The sequence below is a fragment of the Leptodactylus fuscus genome, chromosome 7 (assembly GCF_031893055.1).
Source record: "Leptodactylus fuscus isolate aLepFus1 chromosome 7, aLepFus1.hap2, whole genome shotgun sequence".
Taxonomy (NCBI): Eukaryota; Metazoa; Chordata; class Amphibia; order Anura; family Leptodactylidae; genus Leptodactylus; species Leptodactylus fuscus.
In genome coordinates, this window is record NC_134271.1 from 70,829,336 (window position 1) to 70,847,177 (window position 17,842).

Consider the following 17,842-nt stretch of genomic DNA (forward strand, 5'->3'; position numbering starts at 1 on the left):
GGGTTACGTGCACCCACAATTTTTACTACTGGTATACAGTGCCATTGTCTGACTGGGAATTCAAAGAATATATGGGGGTTACGTGCACCCACAATTTTTAATACTGGTATACAGTGCCATTGTCTGACTGGGAATTCAAAGAATATATGGGGGTTACGTGCACCCACAATTTTTAATACTGCTATACAGTGCCATTGTCTGACTGGGAATTCAAAGAATATATGGGGGTTATGTGCACCCACAATTTTTAATACTGGTATACAGTGCCATTGTCTCACTGGGAATTCCACAAATAATTTGGGGATTCATTCACCCTACATCTCAGGCTCTTGCCATATTCACCCAGGTTGTCAGTGCTGCACCAGCTCGTTCCCAGACAGCTCGGCCCGAAAAACGCGTTACCTATATAGAGGATTTGGACAATGAAGACAACATGTTCTAAATCTAATGTCTGCACCTTCTCCAGAATTAAAATAAAGGCAGCGTTTAACTTTCAAATAGCACTGCACAAAGGAAGAGCTTATCAGCTTGTCTCATGACATGCTACTGAAAAGTTTCATTTGTGTATCTTAATGTAAATATAGTTGTATAAGCTTTTTGGGTTTTAGGCACTGCCAAGTTATTTATTACCACCCACTCCCTTATAATGATGATGACGCCAAAGTCACTGTGGGTGTTCAGAGCTCACAGCTTTGGGTGACATTTGTCTTGCTCTCTGTCGGTACCAGCTGTCTTTTTGGATACCGTAAAGTTATGTTGACTTTATTAACAGCTATAGAAGCTTTAGCCAGGTTGTGACGGTGTGTAACCCTAACAACACTAAGTGGGATACACATTAATAGTCAGTCTATGTACGCTAAACGTATCACTGAAGTAATTTTTTTTCCCTCTCCCCTAATATAAGAAAGGAACAGACATTAGACCTAGACCGGGGTTCGAGGCTTGAAAAAATCCAGTATTATTTGTTCTTCATGATGTGAAATATGTGTTGAAAAGCAACCCAAGATGAAGTCAGCCATGTGTGCCAGTGTGTTACTTGGCATGCCTTTGCTGGCCCCAACTGTAAGGGTCACTCTCCATTTCCTCCATTTTCCACTCCCCTTCACACCATTTGTGGTGAAGCAATGGGATGCACTGAAGTGCACCCTCTAGCCTCGTGTGGGATAGGGACATCAGATGCCACTCCAACCCCCTCGTCTTCCTCCGCCAGCCAACGGTGCGAAGATGAGAGGAGTGTGCTCTGAATGTTTTCTGCCTAGCAGAGGCTAGTTCTCACTTACGAAAATGGCCCCACTTTGACCTGTATATCAGGCACAATGGTGTAGGTTTCAAAGAAACATGGCACCAACAAGTTGGAAAACGTGGGCCATGCGTGGACCGTGTTTGAGTCTGGCAAGCTCCAGATCTGCTACCAGGTTCCAGCCATTATCACAGGCGCAAAAATGCCAGGCCCCAGGTGTAGCAGGGAAAAAAAAATGCCATCTCAGCCAGGATGGCATCCCTGACCTCGGAGGCACTGTGCTGTCTGTCCCCCAAGCTGATCAGTTTCAGCACGGCCTACTGACATCTCCCCATGCCAGTGTTACAGTGTTTTCCGCTAGTAGCTGGGGTGGAGGTTGCAGCTTCGTAGGGTTTCAGTCTACTCCTGCCATGGCCTGGGAGAGGAGATAGGCCACCCCAGTTTGCACCCGGGGAACAGACTCCACCACATTCACCCTGCCTGTCATTAAAGATAAGCACTGCAGCATCCCTGACCACAGGCGCTTGTCCATGTGTCGGTGGTCAAGTGGACCTTGCAGCAAAGCGCAGAGCTCTGGGCCCGACTGATGTTATGGGACACATGCAGGCGCAAGGCAGAGACAGCACACCAAGAGAAGTAGTAACGGCTAGGCCCAGCATAGGGAGGTGCCCCAGCTGCCATCTGCTGACGGAAGGCCTGGGTCTCCAGAAGCATAAACAAACACCAACATCTCCAGGGCCAGCAGTTTATCGATGAGGCTGTTACAGGCTTGGGCATGGGGGTGGGTTGTATTGTACTTCTGCCTGCAATGAAAAGCTTGGGAAATGTGGAGTGGCTGGGAAGAGGCGCATGATGGTGCAGGCCAAAAGGGCGCATGAGGGTGAACTCCCCAATGTGTCAGAGATAGGTGTGTAGGTGTCCTTGCATCATATACTTGCACCATATTTGGCTTTGGAAGTTAATTTTGTGCCAAAAAGTGGTTAAGACAGCGATCCCTCAGCTACTCCCGTTACACTGTCTATTGAAGTTACCATCTGTGGAAGTGGACCACCATTTCTAAGATCCCAAAGGAAGCAGGCAAGAGATGTGCAGTTCAGAAAAAAAGATGAGAAAATAAGTTTAGGCTGTAGAGCACAGAGGGATCGGAGAGGACAGAGCTGGTGTCGGCCAGGTATTCCCACAACATGCGCCTATACTTGTCCCTCCTGGTGACACTAGGCCCCTGAGTGGCAGTAATTTGTCCAGGGGGGCCATTAACGTGTTCCAGACCTAGGAATAAGTCTTCCAACAGGGTAGAGTTTTGCATGCCTTTGCTTCTACCCACTGTTTTTGCTGCTTAGCTTCCCTCCACATCTACTCTGCTTTCACCCCTAAACATCACCCCAGTTTATGCCTTTGCTTCTACCCAGGTTTTTTGTTGATTTAGCTTCCCTCTACATCTACACTGCTTTAGCCCCTAGACATCACCCCTGTCCATGTGGGGTCGGTGGCCTCGTCATCCACCAACTCCTCTTCCAATTGCGCACTGCCCCCTTACTGCAAACCGCACATGACCACAGCTTGCCTTGATGGCAACTGTGTCTCATGATCCCCACTTAGGTCCAGACAAGTCGGTGGCGGGTCCAAAACCCCAAAATTGGAAGGAAATGGCAGATGCTGCAGTATTTCTAACACCTGTTCCTGGTACTCGGGCCTGGTCTGTGTTGTACCCTGCACCCTGCTTAACGCATCTGCCATATCCGAAGTTGTGCTGAGCGCATGCTAATGTTTCGTGTCCAGTGCAATGGATGGGATGGGATTTCACATAAGTCTGCCACCCATGGCCACTCATGGTTGAGCAACTGAGGGAGTTGACTTTGACGAACCCGAGGGTTTTGGAGTTGGAACTACATCAAAGGTCTGTGCTGCTCACACACTCTGCTCAACACATGATATGTTTAGTGCCAGCAGTGTGGAGACGTCGCACAACAGCCGTTGTTCCAGCAGGTACAGGCGTTGTAGGAGTGCATAGAGGCTAGCAGCGGCAACTATACACTTTAAAAACTATCCGCACAAGCGCCACACTTTCACCAGTAGCTCAGGAACATTGGGGTACCTTTTTCAAAAGATTAGCAGCAATGAGTTAAAAACGTGGCCCAGGCATGGAATATGTTGCAGGCTGCCAAGCTACAGAGCCAATCCCAGGTTACGGCCATTATCACACATGACAACATGCCTGGGCCCAGGTGCAGTGGCAAAAACCACATTGCCGTCTCATCGAGGATGGCATGACTCACTTTGTAGGCAGTGTGCTGTCTGGCCCCCAAGCTGATGAGCTTCAGCACGGCCCGCTGACGTCTCCCCACACCAGTGTTGCAGCGTTTCCAGCTCGTAGCTGGGGTCAATTTAACAGCGGAGGAGGGTGGTGTTTCAGCCCTCCTCCCAGGAATGTTGTGTGGGGAGACAAGTCAGGCCACCACATTTTGCGACCCGGTCCACGCCTCAACTACATTCAACCACTGTGCCCAAATTGAAAGGTAGCGTCCCTGTCCGCATGCACTTGTCCATTCGTAACTGGTCACATGGAACTTTAGGGCTAAGCGCTGAATTTAGGGACCGCCTCATGTTTGGGGGAAAGTGCTGGTGTGGACGGCACAGTGCGGTGGCGCAGTAGACACTCTGCCCAAAAAGGGCAGAGTGTCCCCCAGCCGGGATTCCAACATCTCCTGGGCCAGATTTCTTGAGATGAGGCCGTTGAAGCCTTGGGCATGTGGGTGGGTTGCGCTGTACTTTAGCATGAAATGAAAGGCTTGGGAGATGGGGAGTTGCTGGGAAGAGGCGCATGATGGCGCGGGCAAAAGGAGAAATGGCAGGAAAAGGTGAGGATAAGGGTGAACTCCCCAAAGTGTCAGAGGCAGATGTGGAGGTGTCCTGGCTCCTGGTCTGGACTGCAGCGCCAGCCCTGTCAACAGTGGAAGAGGCAGTGGCCGCCAGGCCAAACGACGATTATCCTGCGCTTGCTCTCACCCCAGCCCAGGGCTTGCCTTCCAAATGATGGCACCCGCAAGAGGTGGTGAGATTCCTCTCCGCAGATCTCCAAACCATCTTGGACTTGCAAATTGCACTAAATTTGTCATGTAACTGACATGTATATGATGAGTCTATCCATTGTCTGTTCATTTTGGTGAAAGTTAGCCTGTCAGCTGACAGACAGCTGTGCTTGTCAGTGATGATGTCACCGGCTGCTTGTACCCCCAGTTTTTGCTGCTTAGCTTGCCTCCACATCCACACTGCTTTTGCCCCTACACATCACCCCTATCCATGCCTGTGCCTCTAGCCATAAGTCTGCCACCCATGGAAACTCATGGTGCAGAAAGTGAGGGAGCTGACTCTGAGGAACCCTTGGGTTTTGTAGCTGGTACTCCATCAAAGGTCTCTGCTGCTCACACACCCTGCTGAACATACGGTATCTAGGGTTAGAGCGTGTGGTGACCTCGCACAACAGTAGGTGCTTCAGGCAGATGTAGGCCTTGCTGGAGTGTATTGCGGCTAGCTCCAGGTACTGTAGACTTGGGAAAGTGGGTGTCCAAGTGCCGCACTTTCACCCTTAGCTCAGCTAATTTGGGGTATGTTTTTAAAAATCATTGCACCACTACATTGAACATGTGGGCCAGGCATGGAACGTGTTGGAGGCTGGCAAGCTCCAGAGCCCTCCAACAAGCTAAAAAACCTGGCCCCAGGGGCAGCGGGGATAAACAAATTGCCATCTCATCCAGGATGGCATCCCTGACCTCAGAGGCAGTGTGCTGTCCGTCTCCCAAGCTGATGAGCTTCAGCCCAGCCTGCTGACGTCTCCCCACACCAGTGTTGCAGCGTTTTCAGCTCGTAGCTGGGGTAAATCTAACAGCGGAGGAGGAGGAGGGTGGTGTTTCAGCCCTCCTCCCAGGAATGTTTTGTGGGGAAACAAGTCAGGAAAATTCTTGAAACGGGAGAGTTTTGCATCTTTGCCCTTGCTGCCTATGGACATCCCTTTGCCTCTAGCCACCATTTTCCCTGCTTTGCTTGCCTCCACATCCACACTGCTTTTGCCCCTAGACATCACCCCAGTCCATGCCTTAGCTTGTACCCCCAGTTTTTCCTGCTTAGCTTGCCTCCACATCCACACTGCTTTTGCCCCTAGACATCACCCCAGTCCATGCCTTAGCTTGTACCCCCAGTTTTTCCTGCTTAGCTTGCCTCCACATCCACACTGCTTTTGCCCCTAGACATCACCCCAGTCCATGCCTTAGCTTGTACCCCCAGTTTTTCCTGCTTAGCTTGCCTCCACATCCACACTGCTTTTGCCCCTAGACATCACCCCAGTCCATGCCTTAGCTTGTACCCCCAGTTTTTCCTGCTTAGCTTGCCTCCACATCCACACTGCTTTTGCCCCTAGACATCACCCTAGTCCATGCCTTAGCTTGTACCCCCAGTTTTTCCTGCTTAGCTTGCCTCCACATCCACACTGCTTTTGCCCCTAGACATCACCCCAGTCCATGCCTTAGCTTGTACCCCCAGTTTTTCCTGCTTAGCTTGCCTCCACATCCACACTGCTTTTGCCCCTAGACATCACCCCAGTCCATGCCTTAGCTTGTACCCCCAGTTTTTCCTGCTTAGCTTGCCTCCACATCCACACTGCTTTTGCCCCTAGACATCACCCCAGTCCATGCCTTAGCTTGTATCCCCAGTTTTTCCTGCTTAGCTTGCCTCCACATCCACACTGCTTTTGCCCCTAGACATCACCCCAGTCCATGCCTTAGCTTGTACCCCCAGTTTTTCCTGCTTAGCTTGCCTCCACATCCACACTGCTTTTGCCCCTAGACATCATCCCTATCCATGCCTCTTCCCCTAGCCATAACTCTGCCACCCCTGGAAACTCATGGTGCAGAAACTTTGGTTGCTGACTTTGAGGAACCCTTGGGTTTTGTAGATGGAACTCCATCAAAGGTCTGTGCAGCTCACACACCCTGCTCAAGATATGGTATTGTAGGGTTTCAGCGTGTGTGAATGACGGACAACAGCCTGTGTTTGGACAGATGTAGGCCTTGCTAGAGTGTTTTTAGGCTAGCAGCGACTCCTGTGCACTTGCAAAAGTGGGCGCACAAGCGCCGCATTTTCAACAGTAGCTTCGGTACATTTGGGTATGTTTTTAAAAAACTTTGCACCACTAGGTTAGACGTGGGCCAAACATGGAACGTGTTGGAGGCTGGCAAGCTCCAGAGCCGCTACCAGGTTCCAGCCATTATCACAGGCGTAAAAATGCCAGGCCCCAGGTGTAGCAGGGAAAAAAAAAATGCCATCTCAGCCAGGATGGCATCCCTGACCTCGGAGGCACTGTGCTGTCTGTCCCCCAAGCTGATGAGCTTCAGCACCGCCTGCTGACGTCTCCCCACACCAGTGTTTTAGCGTTTGCCGCTAGTAGCTGTGGTGGAGGTTGCAGCGTCGTAGGGTTTCAGTCTACTCCTGCCATGAATTTTGGCCTGGGAGAGGAGATAGGCCACCCCAGTTTGCACCCGAGGAACAGACTCCACCACATTCACCCTGCCTGTCATTAAAGATAAGCACTGCAGCATCCCTGACCACAGGCGCTTGTCCAAGTGTCGGTGGTCAAGTGGACCTTGCAGCAAAGCGCGGAACTAAGGGCCCACCTGATGTTGAGTGACACGTGCTGGTGCAAGGCGGGGACGCCACACCGGGAGAAGTTGAGACGGCTAGGGACGGCATAGTGAGGTGCCACAGTTGCCATCAGGTCCGGGAAGGCGGGAGTTTCAACAAGCCGGAACGCCAACCTCTCCTGGGCCAGCAGTTTAGCGATGTTGGCGTTCTAGGCTTGCGTGGGTGGGTGGTTAGCGGTGTATTTCTGCCGGCGCTCCAATGTCTGAGAGATGGTGGGTTGTTGTAAAGAAGCGCCTGATGGTGCCTTTGATGGTGCAGGAGAAGGAGATAAGACAGAAACAGGGGAGGATGAGGGAGAAGTCAACAAAGTGGCGGAGGCAGATGAAGTGATGTCCTGGCTCGTCCTCTGGAGTGCATCGCCAGCACTGTGAGCAGAGGCAGTGGCATGAACGGCGGGCGACGTTTGTCCTGCCGTTGCTGCCTGCCACTGATTCCATTGCTTGGATTCCAAATGACGGTGCATTGAAGTGGTGGACAGGTTGCTCTTCTCAGGGCCCCTACTCGATTTCGAGAGGCAAATTGTGTAGACGACACTATATCTGTCCTCGGCGCATTCCTTGAAAAAACTCTACACCTTCAAGAAACGTGCCCTCGATGGGGGAGTTTTTCTGGGCTGGGTACAAAAGGGAACATCTTCGGACATTCCGGGTCTGGCCTGGCTTCGGCAAAGCAGCTGACCTCTGCCTCTGGACATGTCTCTGCCTCTAGCTACCCTTTTTGGTGCTGCACCTGCCTCAACATCCACACTACTTTCCCAGCTTGACATCTGCCTTGTCCAGGTGGGGTCGGTGTCCTCGTCGTCCACCACCTCCTCTTCCAACTCCTGTCTCGCCTCCTCCTCCTGCACAATGCGCATGTCAACTGGCTGCCCTGACAGCAACTGCGTCTCATCGTCGTCGATGAGGGTGGGTTGCTGGTCATCCGCCACCAAATCGACCGGAGATGGAATGGAGGAGACTCTAGTGTTTGAGCATCTGGACACAGATACTCGTCTGTTAGGTCCGTGGAATCGCGAAATGGAGGGGCAGGTTGCGGTACAGTCAAAGGAAGGGAGAACAGCTCTGGGGAGCAGGGACAGTTGGGGTTATTGTTCTGAGAAGATTGGGAATTTTGGGTGGAAGGAGGACAAGACTGTTGGGTAAGAGGAGGTAGAGGCTGACTGGCTGGTGGACAATGTGCTTTAAGCGTTATCCGACAGCCATTGCAAGACCTGTTCCTGGTTCTCGGGCCTACTAATCTTTGTACCATTCAGCCTAGTTAATGTGGAACTTTTGTGCAAAGCGCAGAACTTAGGGCCCGCCTGATGTTAAGGGACACACGCTGGTACAAGGCTCAACTCACCCTAAGTGCCAAAAACACTGCTGGTGCAAGGCTCTACTCATGCCAAGGGCCTCAATCTCTGCTGGTAGCTCAGCTTAAGGTCATGTAACTTTGTTTGGAAGGGCTCATGTTAAGGGCTAGAAAAGTGAATTTTGGAAGGTCTTACCACATCACACACACACACACACACACACACACACACACACACTCAAAATGACAGTTAAGGGTGAGGGCTTTTGGAATTCCCATTGCCTATTCCATTTGTGGTTGTCATGGGGAACGTGATTTAAAGGGGTGGTTGTTACTGTTTGTTGAGCTTAAATTGGGGTTTGTGTCCATCCATTTGGGGAGTAAAGAAGGTTTCCAGGTATTTTCCCACTTTGATAGAGGTTTTTTTGAATGTGGAAAGTGTGTAGTTGTTAGGCAGTGATGTTGGGGTAATAGAGGGTCTTTGGTGTGTTAGATGCCCCCAGGCATGCTTCCCCTGCTGTCCCAGTGTCATTCCAGAGGTGTTGGCATCATTTCCTGGGGTGTCATAGTGGACTTGGTGACCCTCCAGACACGGATTTGGGTTTCCCCCTTAACGAGTATCTGTTCCCCATAGACTATAATGGGGTTCGAAACCCGTTCGAACACACGAACATTGAGCGGCTGTTCGAATCGAATTTCGAACCTCGAACATTTTAGTGTTCGCTCATCTCTAGTGGTGAAAGAAAATAATCTCCACATTACAAAGTTTTTTTTTATATTAACCTGCTCTCCTCCTTTATTAAAAGTAGTTTATAACTGGTGATGCACTTTAAATAAATTTTATAAATACCTTTTATACCCAAATGAAACTTGTTGTATCTAGAAGGTAATTATTTGGTATTAGAAACTCACCTTGTGAGGACCATGAGTTGCTGCTATGGTCCTTTGATTGGTCACATCAATGAGAGTTCTCCAGCCATATACATTGTAAGCCTGTAGCCATTGTAACACCTGAGCTCCATTGCTCACCAATATACACCTTCCCTACATGACTACCGGCAATCATCACTTCCTATGATCCACCAATAAGCCAGGAAGGAAGAGCGCTGTGCATTGTGCTTGGACCGTGATACAGGCTAGCAGTTGGCAATACGTCAAACAACAGAGTAGAGATTTTGGGACAATATTACAGTATCATATACCATGGATTTACTATATTATAAAGTTGAGTCTGAGCCCTTCTAGTGTGACCCTGGTCAAATATTGACCATAGCAATCAATAATCGCTTCATCCGTGTATGTTACAGGCAGAAGCTACTTTTTACCTGCATTGCTTCTGCAAATAATCTAAGAATAGGTTGCTGTAATTCACTTGAGGTTTTTCCCCTCCTCTGTTTCCAAATGCATTAAAAACATTCCTAGATGTTTCAAGTGTAATAAACCTTTTCCATTAGCATTGCTGCAAACTACCGAGTTGTTTATAACGCTCATAAAAAGCGACCGGGGAAGTATTATTTCTTTGTAATAATTGTTTTTCACCTAAACTCTTTCCACTGTGAGAGTGCGGCTTTCTACAATACCAAATTATCATTGTGTTATTTTATTTTTACGGCTTTCTTATTCAAGAGAACAAATCAAGCATCTCAAAGTTGTATCGATGTGACGTGTGCAACTACACGAGCTCTACATACGTTGGCGTGAGAAACCACAGAAGAATTCACACTTCTGATAAACCGTACAGGTATGTGAATTTACTTTACATTACTGTGGAATTTGCAGCTTCTACCACTTTAATCCGTCCGGGTGATGAAGTATGTGCATCTGTCTGGGGACCCAAATGAGACACAGAGAGAGACAGGCTTGTTTATTAAAATAAAAAGTATCTCACAGAAGGTGTTGAGTTATTGTGCTGCTAGGGTGGAATTTTATGTAAATGCATTTTTCCCATGCCGCCCATTCCCTGCATCATTTCCATGTTTTATCTCACAACGACCTGACTATTACTTATATAGTTATGTAGTCGTCGACTTTGAAAGAAGGCTAAAATCCCAATGTGCCGCCGTAACTGTGTTAATCAAAAGAGTCACAGGGACAGCAAGACTGGGAAAAAAAGGAGAGGATTTTTGATATTTTCTCAAGCTTCCAGAATCCGTTAAGGCTCTGTTTTGATATACATGAGAAGGACCACTACCACCACTACATTGGAAGGACCACATTGTTAAAAATAAGATGCTGTATTTTTTGGACTACAAGACGCACCTCACATTTAATAACGGGAAAAAAAATGTTTAATACCGATTAAATATTCCCTGGTGGGGAATGGAAATGACAGGATCAATGTCATACATAGTGTACGTGCTAGTTTCCATATACACTCAGTGGATACACTCTCCTCTATCGCACGTGCAGTACATCTGCACACATTATTGCTGCAAACACAATACATCAACACAAACCTTTAATGGGACCCATACCTATCTTGTGCCAGTTAGAATAGTGGTGTATTTTATGTGGCAGAGTGACCTTTGGGGCCCCCTGAGGGTCCAGAACCTGGTAGAAACCTCTATAGCTATGTCCCTGTACACAAGTGGCCCTACACACAACGTTCATACACACAATGTACATACAGCCTTCTCCACACATTATATTTAGACATCTCCACATGCACATAAAGTTCTGTTGCACACGGTACATTTTACACAGCTCTGCGCACACCTACAGCACTTTACAAGTACAAAACACTACTCTTTGCAGTTCCTTTCCATAGCTGCTCATACTGACTTAAGCCCCGTCCCTTCTCCTCTCATGTATGTGACTGGTCATATGGTCATGACTTGATAGGTCCTTGATCTTTAATATATGTGTCAGGGTTGAGTCTAGAATGGAGTGGTTTAAATCAGGTGTGTCGTGGATCCAGCAGGTGGCACTGTCTCTGCTTCAGGAACGTTGGCTGTTACTGAGAGCAGGTTGTGCCTCACACTAACAGTCACAGCGCCACCTACTGGATCCACAAAATACCAGCACCTGATTTTAGCCTCTACATTGTAGCATTATTATTATTTATATAGCACCATTAATTCCATGGTGCGTTACATTTGGGTTTTACATGCAGTACACAAAATATATAAACAGATATAATACTAACAATGACCGGACAGCAAAAAAAAAAAAAAAAAGTCATCTCAATTACAGAAAGAGCTCCTTCATCTTCCCATTCTGCCTATTGATCAGTGTCTGGCAGGCACAAAGTCACACAGCTTTCTGAGATCGGCTTTAGCAGTGCTTTACCCAACCCTATTTGAAGCTGTCAAGGGGTCTGGAACTGCTGAATGGCCCTAACCTCACACTGTAAGGTGCAGGAGTTTCTTGGCAAGGTGTTTATTTGCTAAAAAGTACATCTTATAGTGGTGTATACTGGTATTTATTATATTTTTGTATAAGACTATTTTATACCACCAAAGAAAAACCTATGCCTACCTAGCAGAGCCCTCTAGATAGAATATTTTGTTGAAATACATTTAATCGTATAAAGAACAGGAGTATTTGCCATTGACATCTGAGATGCCATTTTGTAACCTTGCAGTTGCCGATAGTGTAAAAAAAGAATGCTAGTGGTCTCCATAGACCACCATTGTAAAGGGGCGGATTATGACGTGGATTCCGCTGTCAAAATTCGCCCCTTTGGCCCCGTGTGAACTAGCCCTAAAGGGATATCTGTACCAAAACTAACAGTACTGATATCTCCGGCACCCTGGCTTTTATCGTCAAACCGAATTTAGCGCACGGTCAGCTTTTCAGCGTCCTCTAAAACCATCAGTGCCAGAGGACATGAAAGGTCCTCTCTAACTGACAGGGATGCATAGCTTTAACTATAGGGGTTCTAATGCACTATAACACTGCACATGTGCCATTGGGACTTCCTGTCCAACATGTCTTACATGTTCAGGCTTTGATTTACATATTCAGAATGGTTCAACTCAAGTAAATCAAGAATAAATCTTCAAAATTGTGAGCAATTGAAAGTCACTTAAGGTCAGAAAGATGAGGAACTATTTATTCTATAGTGATTTTGGTTAATTGAAATAAAATAGAAAACTCCTACATCGGTAAATTGTAGAAAACACTCAAATGACAGTATCTAAACAGGAGCGCTCACTTTCATTGACGACAAGCTAAGGTCTTGAAAATAGTGACGGGATGTAAATCCCCAAGTCTGTTAGAAACTTACCAACTCTTTTGTTTATTTCTCAGGTGCTCACTTTGTGGCTACGTCTGTAGTCACCCTCCCTCTTTAAAATCCCATATGTGGAAGCATGCCAGCGACCAGAACTACAACTATGAGCAAGTGAATAAGGCAATCAATGAGGCGATGTCTCAGAGCAGTCGGTATGTTCGCTAAATCCAGAATATGGTGGCTTTATCACTTGTCCCATTGACAACAGTATCTAAGATGTTAAGGGGTTGTCCAGCTTTTGGAAAGAAATAGTTTGTATAATGAAAAGTTAAATAATTTCCAATATATTTTGTGTCAGTTCCTCATTGTATCTAGATCTCTGCTTGCTGTCATTCTTTATCAGGCAGGTGTCTGACTACTGTGCTGTGACTGTAACTCACTGTGTGCACCTCTGTATCCATCACATGACCATGGACTGATTTTTATCCACTGCATTTAAGCAGAATGATTGACAGCAAGTAGAGATCTATAAAACTGTGAGGAATTGATACAAAAGTATATTGGAAAATTGCAGAACTTTTCATTATAGAGACAATATTTGCTGAAACGGAACTAAAAACTTGTAGTTTAAAGGGGTTGGCATCTCCAACCCCAACATTCTCATGAGGCATATGGCTGTGTATTGCTACTCTCCCACCGCTTATCTTGTTGGTATACTGGGCATTACCCACATTGAGGATGGGCAGTATTGAACAATTGCTAATGATGGATATTTACACTTACATTTTAAAAAAAGGTGGTTATGGGGATTTTCCAACCAGAAACACAGTCCTAACACAAAGGCCATATTTCCCACACTAAACACAGCTGTTATGATGCAGTGAGCTATAAAAAGGCCGGATCCCTACTGTATAGAATTCACAGCTTTCTGTCAGTTCAGTACTGTAAGAATCCAACCATTCAGGTGCTCATTGCCTCACTATTATGCAGTGAGTCTGGGAATTATGGCTCTCACACAAACAGGGTTTCCTGTACGATACTCGTACCAAGGGTCGTGAAAATACAGCCTTAAAATGTAACCAGCAGCTAATGGTAAACATTAGATTGATAAAGGTCCTATTGCCATTGTGTAGCCAGGTGTTAAGGGGAGGGGGACTGGAGTCAGGATACCAATGGTCAGACCCTCTAATCTGGACAGGTGAAAAATATTTCTTGTTGCCACATCCCTGTAAACTGCATTTAATGTATTCATGTTTTGTGTGGTATGTAACAAACTTGGGGTTATTTAGTTTAGAAAAAAAGATGTCTACAAGGAGACCGAATAACAATGTACAAATACATGAAGGAACAGCACAAAGAACTTTCTAATGATCTTTTTACTCCTAGGACAGTGACCAGGGGACATCCTCTACGTCTGGAGGGGAGAAAATGTCACCAGCAACATAGAGATTCTTTACTATAAGAGCAGTGAGACTATGGGACTCAATGCCACAGGAACTGGTGATGGTAGATTCATTGTGGGAGTTCAAGAAGGGCCTGGACGCCTTTCTTGAATGGAAACATTATTGCTATGGGTTTTAGATTTTGGTAAAGACAAGTGGTTAAAGAATTTTATGCTGATTGCCAGATTTGGAGTTGGTAAGGATTTTTTTCATCTGGCAATGGGGCAATTGGCATAAGCCTCTGAATCAACGCTGTAGGGTTATAGGCTGGAGTTGTCTGCATCCAACCACTTGTCTTCATCCAACCACTTCTACTATGTAACTGTGTATTGCACTTTATTTCAGGATACAGAGAGAGCCCTCGAAAAGAAGATCATCAAATGAGCCAAGCATGATGTTGGACAGTGATGGAATCATTTCAATTGCTCATTCAGCACCTGAAGTGACATACATAGGAAACCCGAAAGTGAATGCTCTTAGTAACAGTGTGTGCACCACTGAAAAAGAGCAAAGCCAGCTCCGACCTGGGACAGAACTTTGTGTCCTGCTCTTCTGCTGCTGCGTCTGTGGATTTGAGTCTACGAGCAAAGAACTTCTTATGGATCACATGAAAGCACACGAGGGAGAAATTATTAACATCATACTGAATAAATCTGAGGCCACGTCCTGAATAAACCAGACATGAAGCCTGTTTCCACCCTTGTGGAACCTATAAAGAATTTTTTTTTTCTTTAATTAAAGGGCACTTACTATAGATAAGGAGGTACTTCTGGTCATCCTGGAGTGTGACAAATATTTGCAATTCATTTCATCAGATACTTTTAGTTTTTTGGGGGGGGTTTCTTGTAGAATTTATTATTACTTTTGTAACAATGGAGACGTTTGAGATATGCTTATTCTAGATTAATTTCCTTGATGAAAGACTAAGGGTTTTTGATGGGAAACCCCTTGAGTTGTCAGGATCTGTGACCCCAAAGTCAATTTAACTTTTTTTCTTTTAAATTTCCATTGAACAGATGTATGAATGGGTTTGGATAAAAGAAAAATGGAAGACATGGAGATCTTTTTCTTTCCATTTCTGAATTTCTTATATGGATGCATGTATAGTACCTAGTATGAATTAAGGATCCAGAAACTCATTTAAGATGATTTTTCGGTGGCAGAGTGATTTGATGATGATGTACATTAATATGTAAAGGGAAAATCCAGCTAAAAGGGATCATTCACCATGTCATAGATCAATATCACAATGCCACACTAGGAATCCGTGAGCCTTGACCTTTACAGGTTTCCAAAACTATAAAGCGCTGGAACTTTTTAGGTGCTGGATATTTACAACAGTGTTAGTAGCACTGAAGTGAAATCAATAGGGGTATGAGCTCATGGATTCTGGATTTCCTTTAAATAACCATTGAGTGAGAATTTATGATGGTTCGACCATAATACTCTACTGAATACTTACAGCTTTCTCAGTACTTTTTTGTTATTGGCTGGATCATGTTCTGTATGTTGGTGTACAGTGGCTTATTGCAGCCATTACAATGTGTATATATACTTCATATGGTCAGTTATGTGAATGCATCACAAAAACACGGATCTGGGAGAGGGGATCGTGGAGTAGTCTGACATGGAATCCCATATAGCTGAATTTAATGGGGAACTCAAACAGTACCCTGATGTGCTTAGTTTTATAAACCGTATCTTATCGAAAAACAAGCAGATCCTTTTAAATAGGAGCATGAACTCTTACCATAAATGGGTAGCATTTTGGGGACTCAGACATTCAACGGACCCCTTGTACAGGAACCATAACCTGCATTTGGATTTGAGTGTTGGGCTGGTGCCTGGTCATAAGGATTGTGGGGAAACTAGAGAGGTTTAGTCCTAAAGGAATATATCATGTATTTTATATACCTGTATGAGCTAGACATGGCAGTACATGCTTGGAGTCCCTGGATGTAACCAAGAATGTTTCCATTCTAGTAAAGATGCTAAAAATGGAAATGGTTTAACATAAAGCACATATTAGAAAGTTGGAAAGCTTTTTCGTTACATGATTACTTCCTACCGGCAACCCATTGCATATACATTTCAGTTCTAAGAAAATAGTTAATTTTGCTGCATTACTGTAGTATATAAGGTGCGGCGCCGCTTCATTCATCACAGCTTGCCAGAATTTTTTTATTCTCTATTGCACGGATTTAACTTATTTTAGCATATATGCTGTGTATATGATAATCTGCTTGATATAAATTTGTAGGCAGCAATTCTTGTCACTTAAAGGGGGTTTCCCTATATGTAGTAAAAATATATAGCAAGCCGGGGCTTTGTAGACTGCCCAGAATATACAAACAGATCAGATGGGACTTATCTTCTACAGCCTGTATGTGAAATATACGCAAATGCTTTAATACAGTTTTGCTAGCGTCTCACCAAAAGTGTATAGGTGACGTGTGATGAAAATGTTTGGGGTTTTTTTTCCAGTTTTTTTTATTGTTGTGTAAAGTTCGGCCATAGTGAGTTGGCCGTATTGCAGCCACAATTTATTTTTCAGCCGTATTATGACTGCAACTGGACCCTATTGTGGTTTATGTTCAGTTCAGTAGAACGCAAGGGGTATGGAGAGGTGAGGATGCCTTGATGTTTCAGCAATATGGAAGCTAAACTACATCTACATTATTTCAGTCTGAATCTGGTCTTAAGGTGGTGGAATTTGAGAAGGAAAGGCTATATATATATATATATATATATATATATATATATATATATATATATATATATATAATTATGGAAGGGGTAAATAAATATATATATATATATATATATATATATATATATATATATATATATATATATACACACCTCATCCATATTTTGAGCTGTGCCAGTCTATACTGGCATCTGGAGGTGATGTAGTCGCTATAAAACTAAAAATCTGCATTTCTTCCTGCCAATGAAAGTAAATAGCATGAAATATGTATACTCAAAGGGGGTTTTAACTCTTACATTTAAAGTGGCCACGTAATAGTACTTCAGAAGTTGGAGTGTTTTTGAATATATTTTTTTTTTTTATTTACAGAGATATTACCATTTTTTTGTTGTTCAGCAGTGGTTGATGTCCACAATCTGCTGCCATATTGGTTCCTACTTTTCAAGAAGCCACTCAGTGACTGGTATGAGATGTTCATAATGCTATAGTCTCTTGCTTTTCTCTAGTTTCTCAATCAATATAGCTGTGGATCTGGTTGTCACTACTGCAGAAATGGCGCAGAATAATGTATCTGTAGATAAGAGATTAATGTTAACCCCTTGCTATTGCTCTAACCTCAGCTTTACTAATCTGTTCTCCGTTGTTGGTGGCACTCCTCCTTTACGGTGTACGAAGTCATAGGTTTCACGTATTGGTCTGGTTGCAGTTTGGATATTCATTTTTTTTAGTAACTGACACAATCTAATTCGCAATTTTTAGCATGGTTTTTTTTTTTTTTTTTTTTTTTGTATAGTCATTTTAAGATATCTATTTTTTTAGAGTTACGCCAGGTGTGTTGTTTTTCTTATGTATTTATTATGAAGTATTTATATGTAATTTCACAATGTTGTCATCAGTGAAGAATCCTGATGCGTTTTCTCAGTGGTGCTATTTCCAAGTAAATTCTTAGTGATGTATTGGATAAGATAAATGACTTTCAATATTCTGCTCTGTCCAATGGAAATAATAGGTGGTATTACTCTCTTCAAAGGTATCTCTGTAGGGTCCTGTAAAGTCTGGTGCATCTTAATGGGGTTGTCCATAGCCAACGAAAGAAACAGTCAGCCGAAACAATCGCCACTCCTGATCCTTGATGGTTGGTTGTTTTTCCTAAATAATGTGGCCATGGAGTTCTATGGACTTAGTCCATCAGCTTTGGACCTTGACTAGGTAAAGGGTTGTCATTGAGGGCTTATTAACACAGACATCACACACTGTCTACAATTCCATTGATGTGAAAGGGTACATGCATA

General features: G+C 44.8%; 1 protein-coding gene across 4 annotated transcripts in view; it reads left to right on the forward strand.

Moving 5' to 3' along the window:
* Positions 1 to 15,880, forward strand: part of ZNF507 (zinc finger protein 507) — a 42,820-nt gene extending 26,940 nt beyond the window's left edge. For all 4 annotated transcript variants that reach the window (XM_075282104.1, XM_075282105.1, XM_075282106.1 and 1 more), the window contains exons 4-6: positions 9,851 to 9,965; positions 12,476 to 12,610; positions 14,186 to 15,880. In XM_075282104.1, the coding sequence (XP_075138205.1) occupies positions 9,851 to 9,965; positions 12,476 to 12,610; positions 14,186 to 14,510 (575 nt within the window). In that variant the 3' untranslated portion in view covers positions 14,511 to 15,880. The remainder of the gene's footprint in view (positions 1 to 9,850; positions 9,966 to 12,475; positions 12,611 to 14,185) is intronic.
* The last annotated feature ends 1,962 nt before the right edge of the window (positions 15,881 to 17,842 follow it).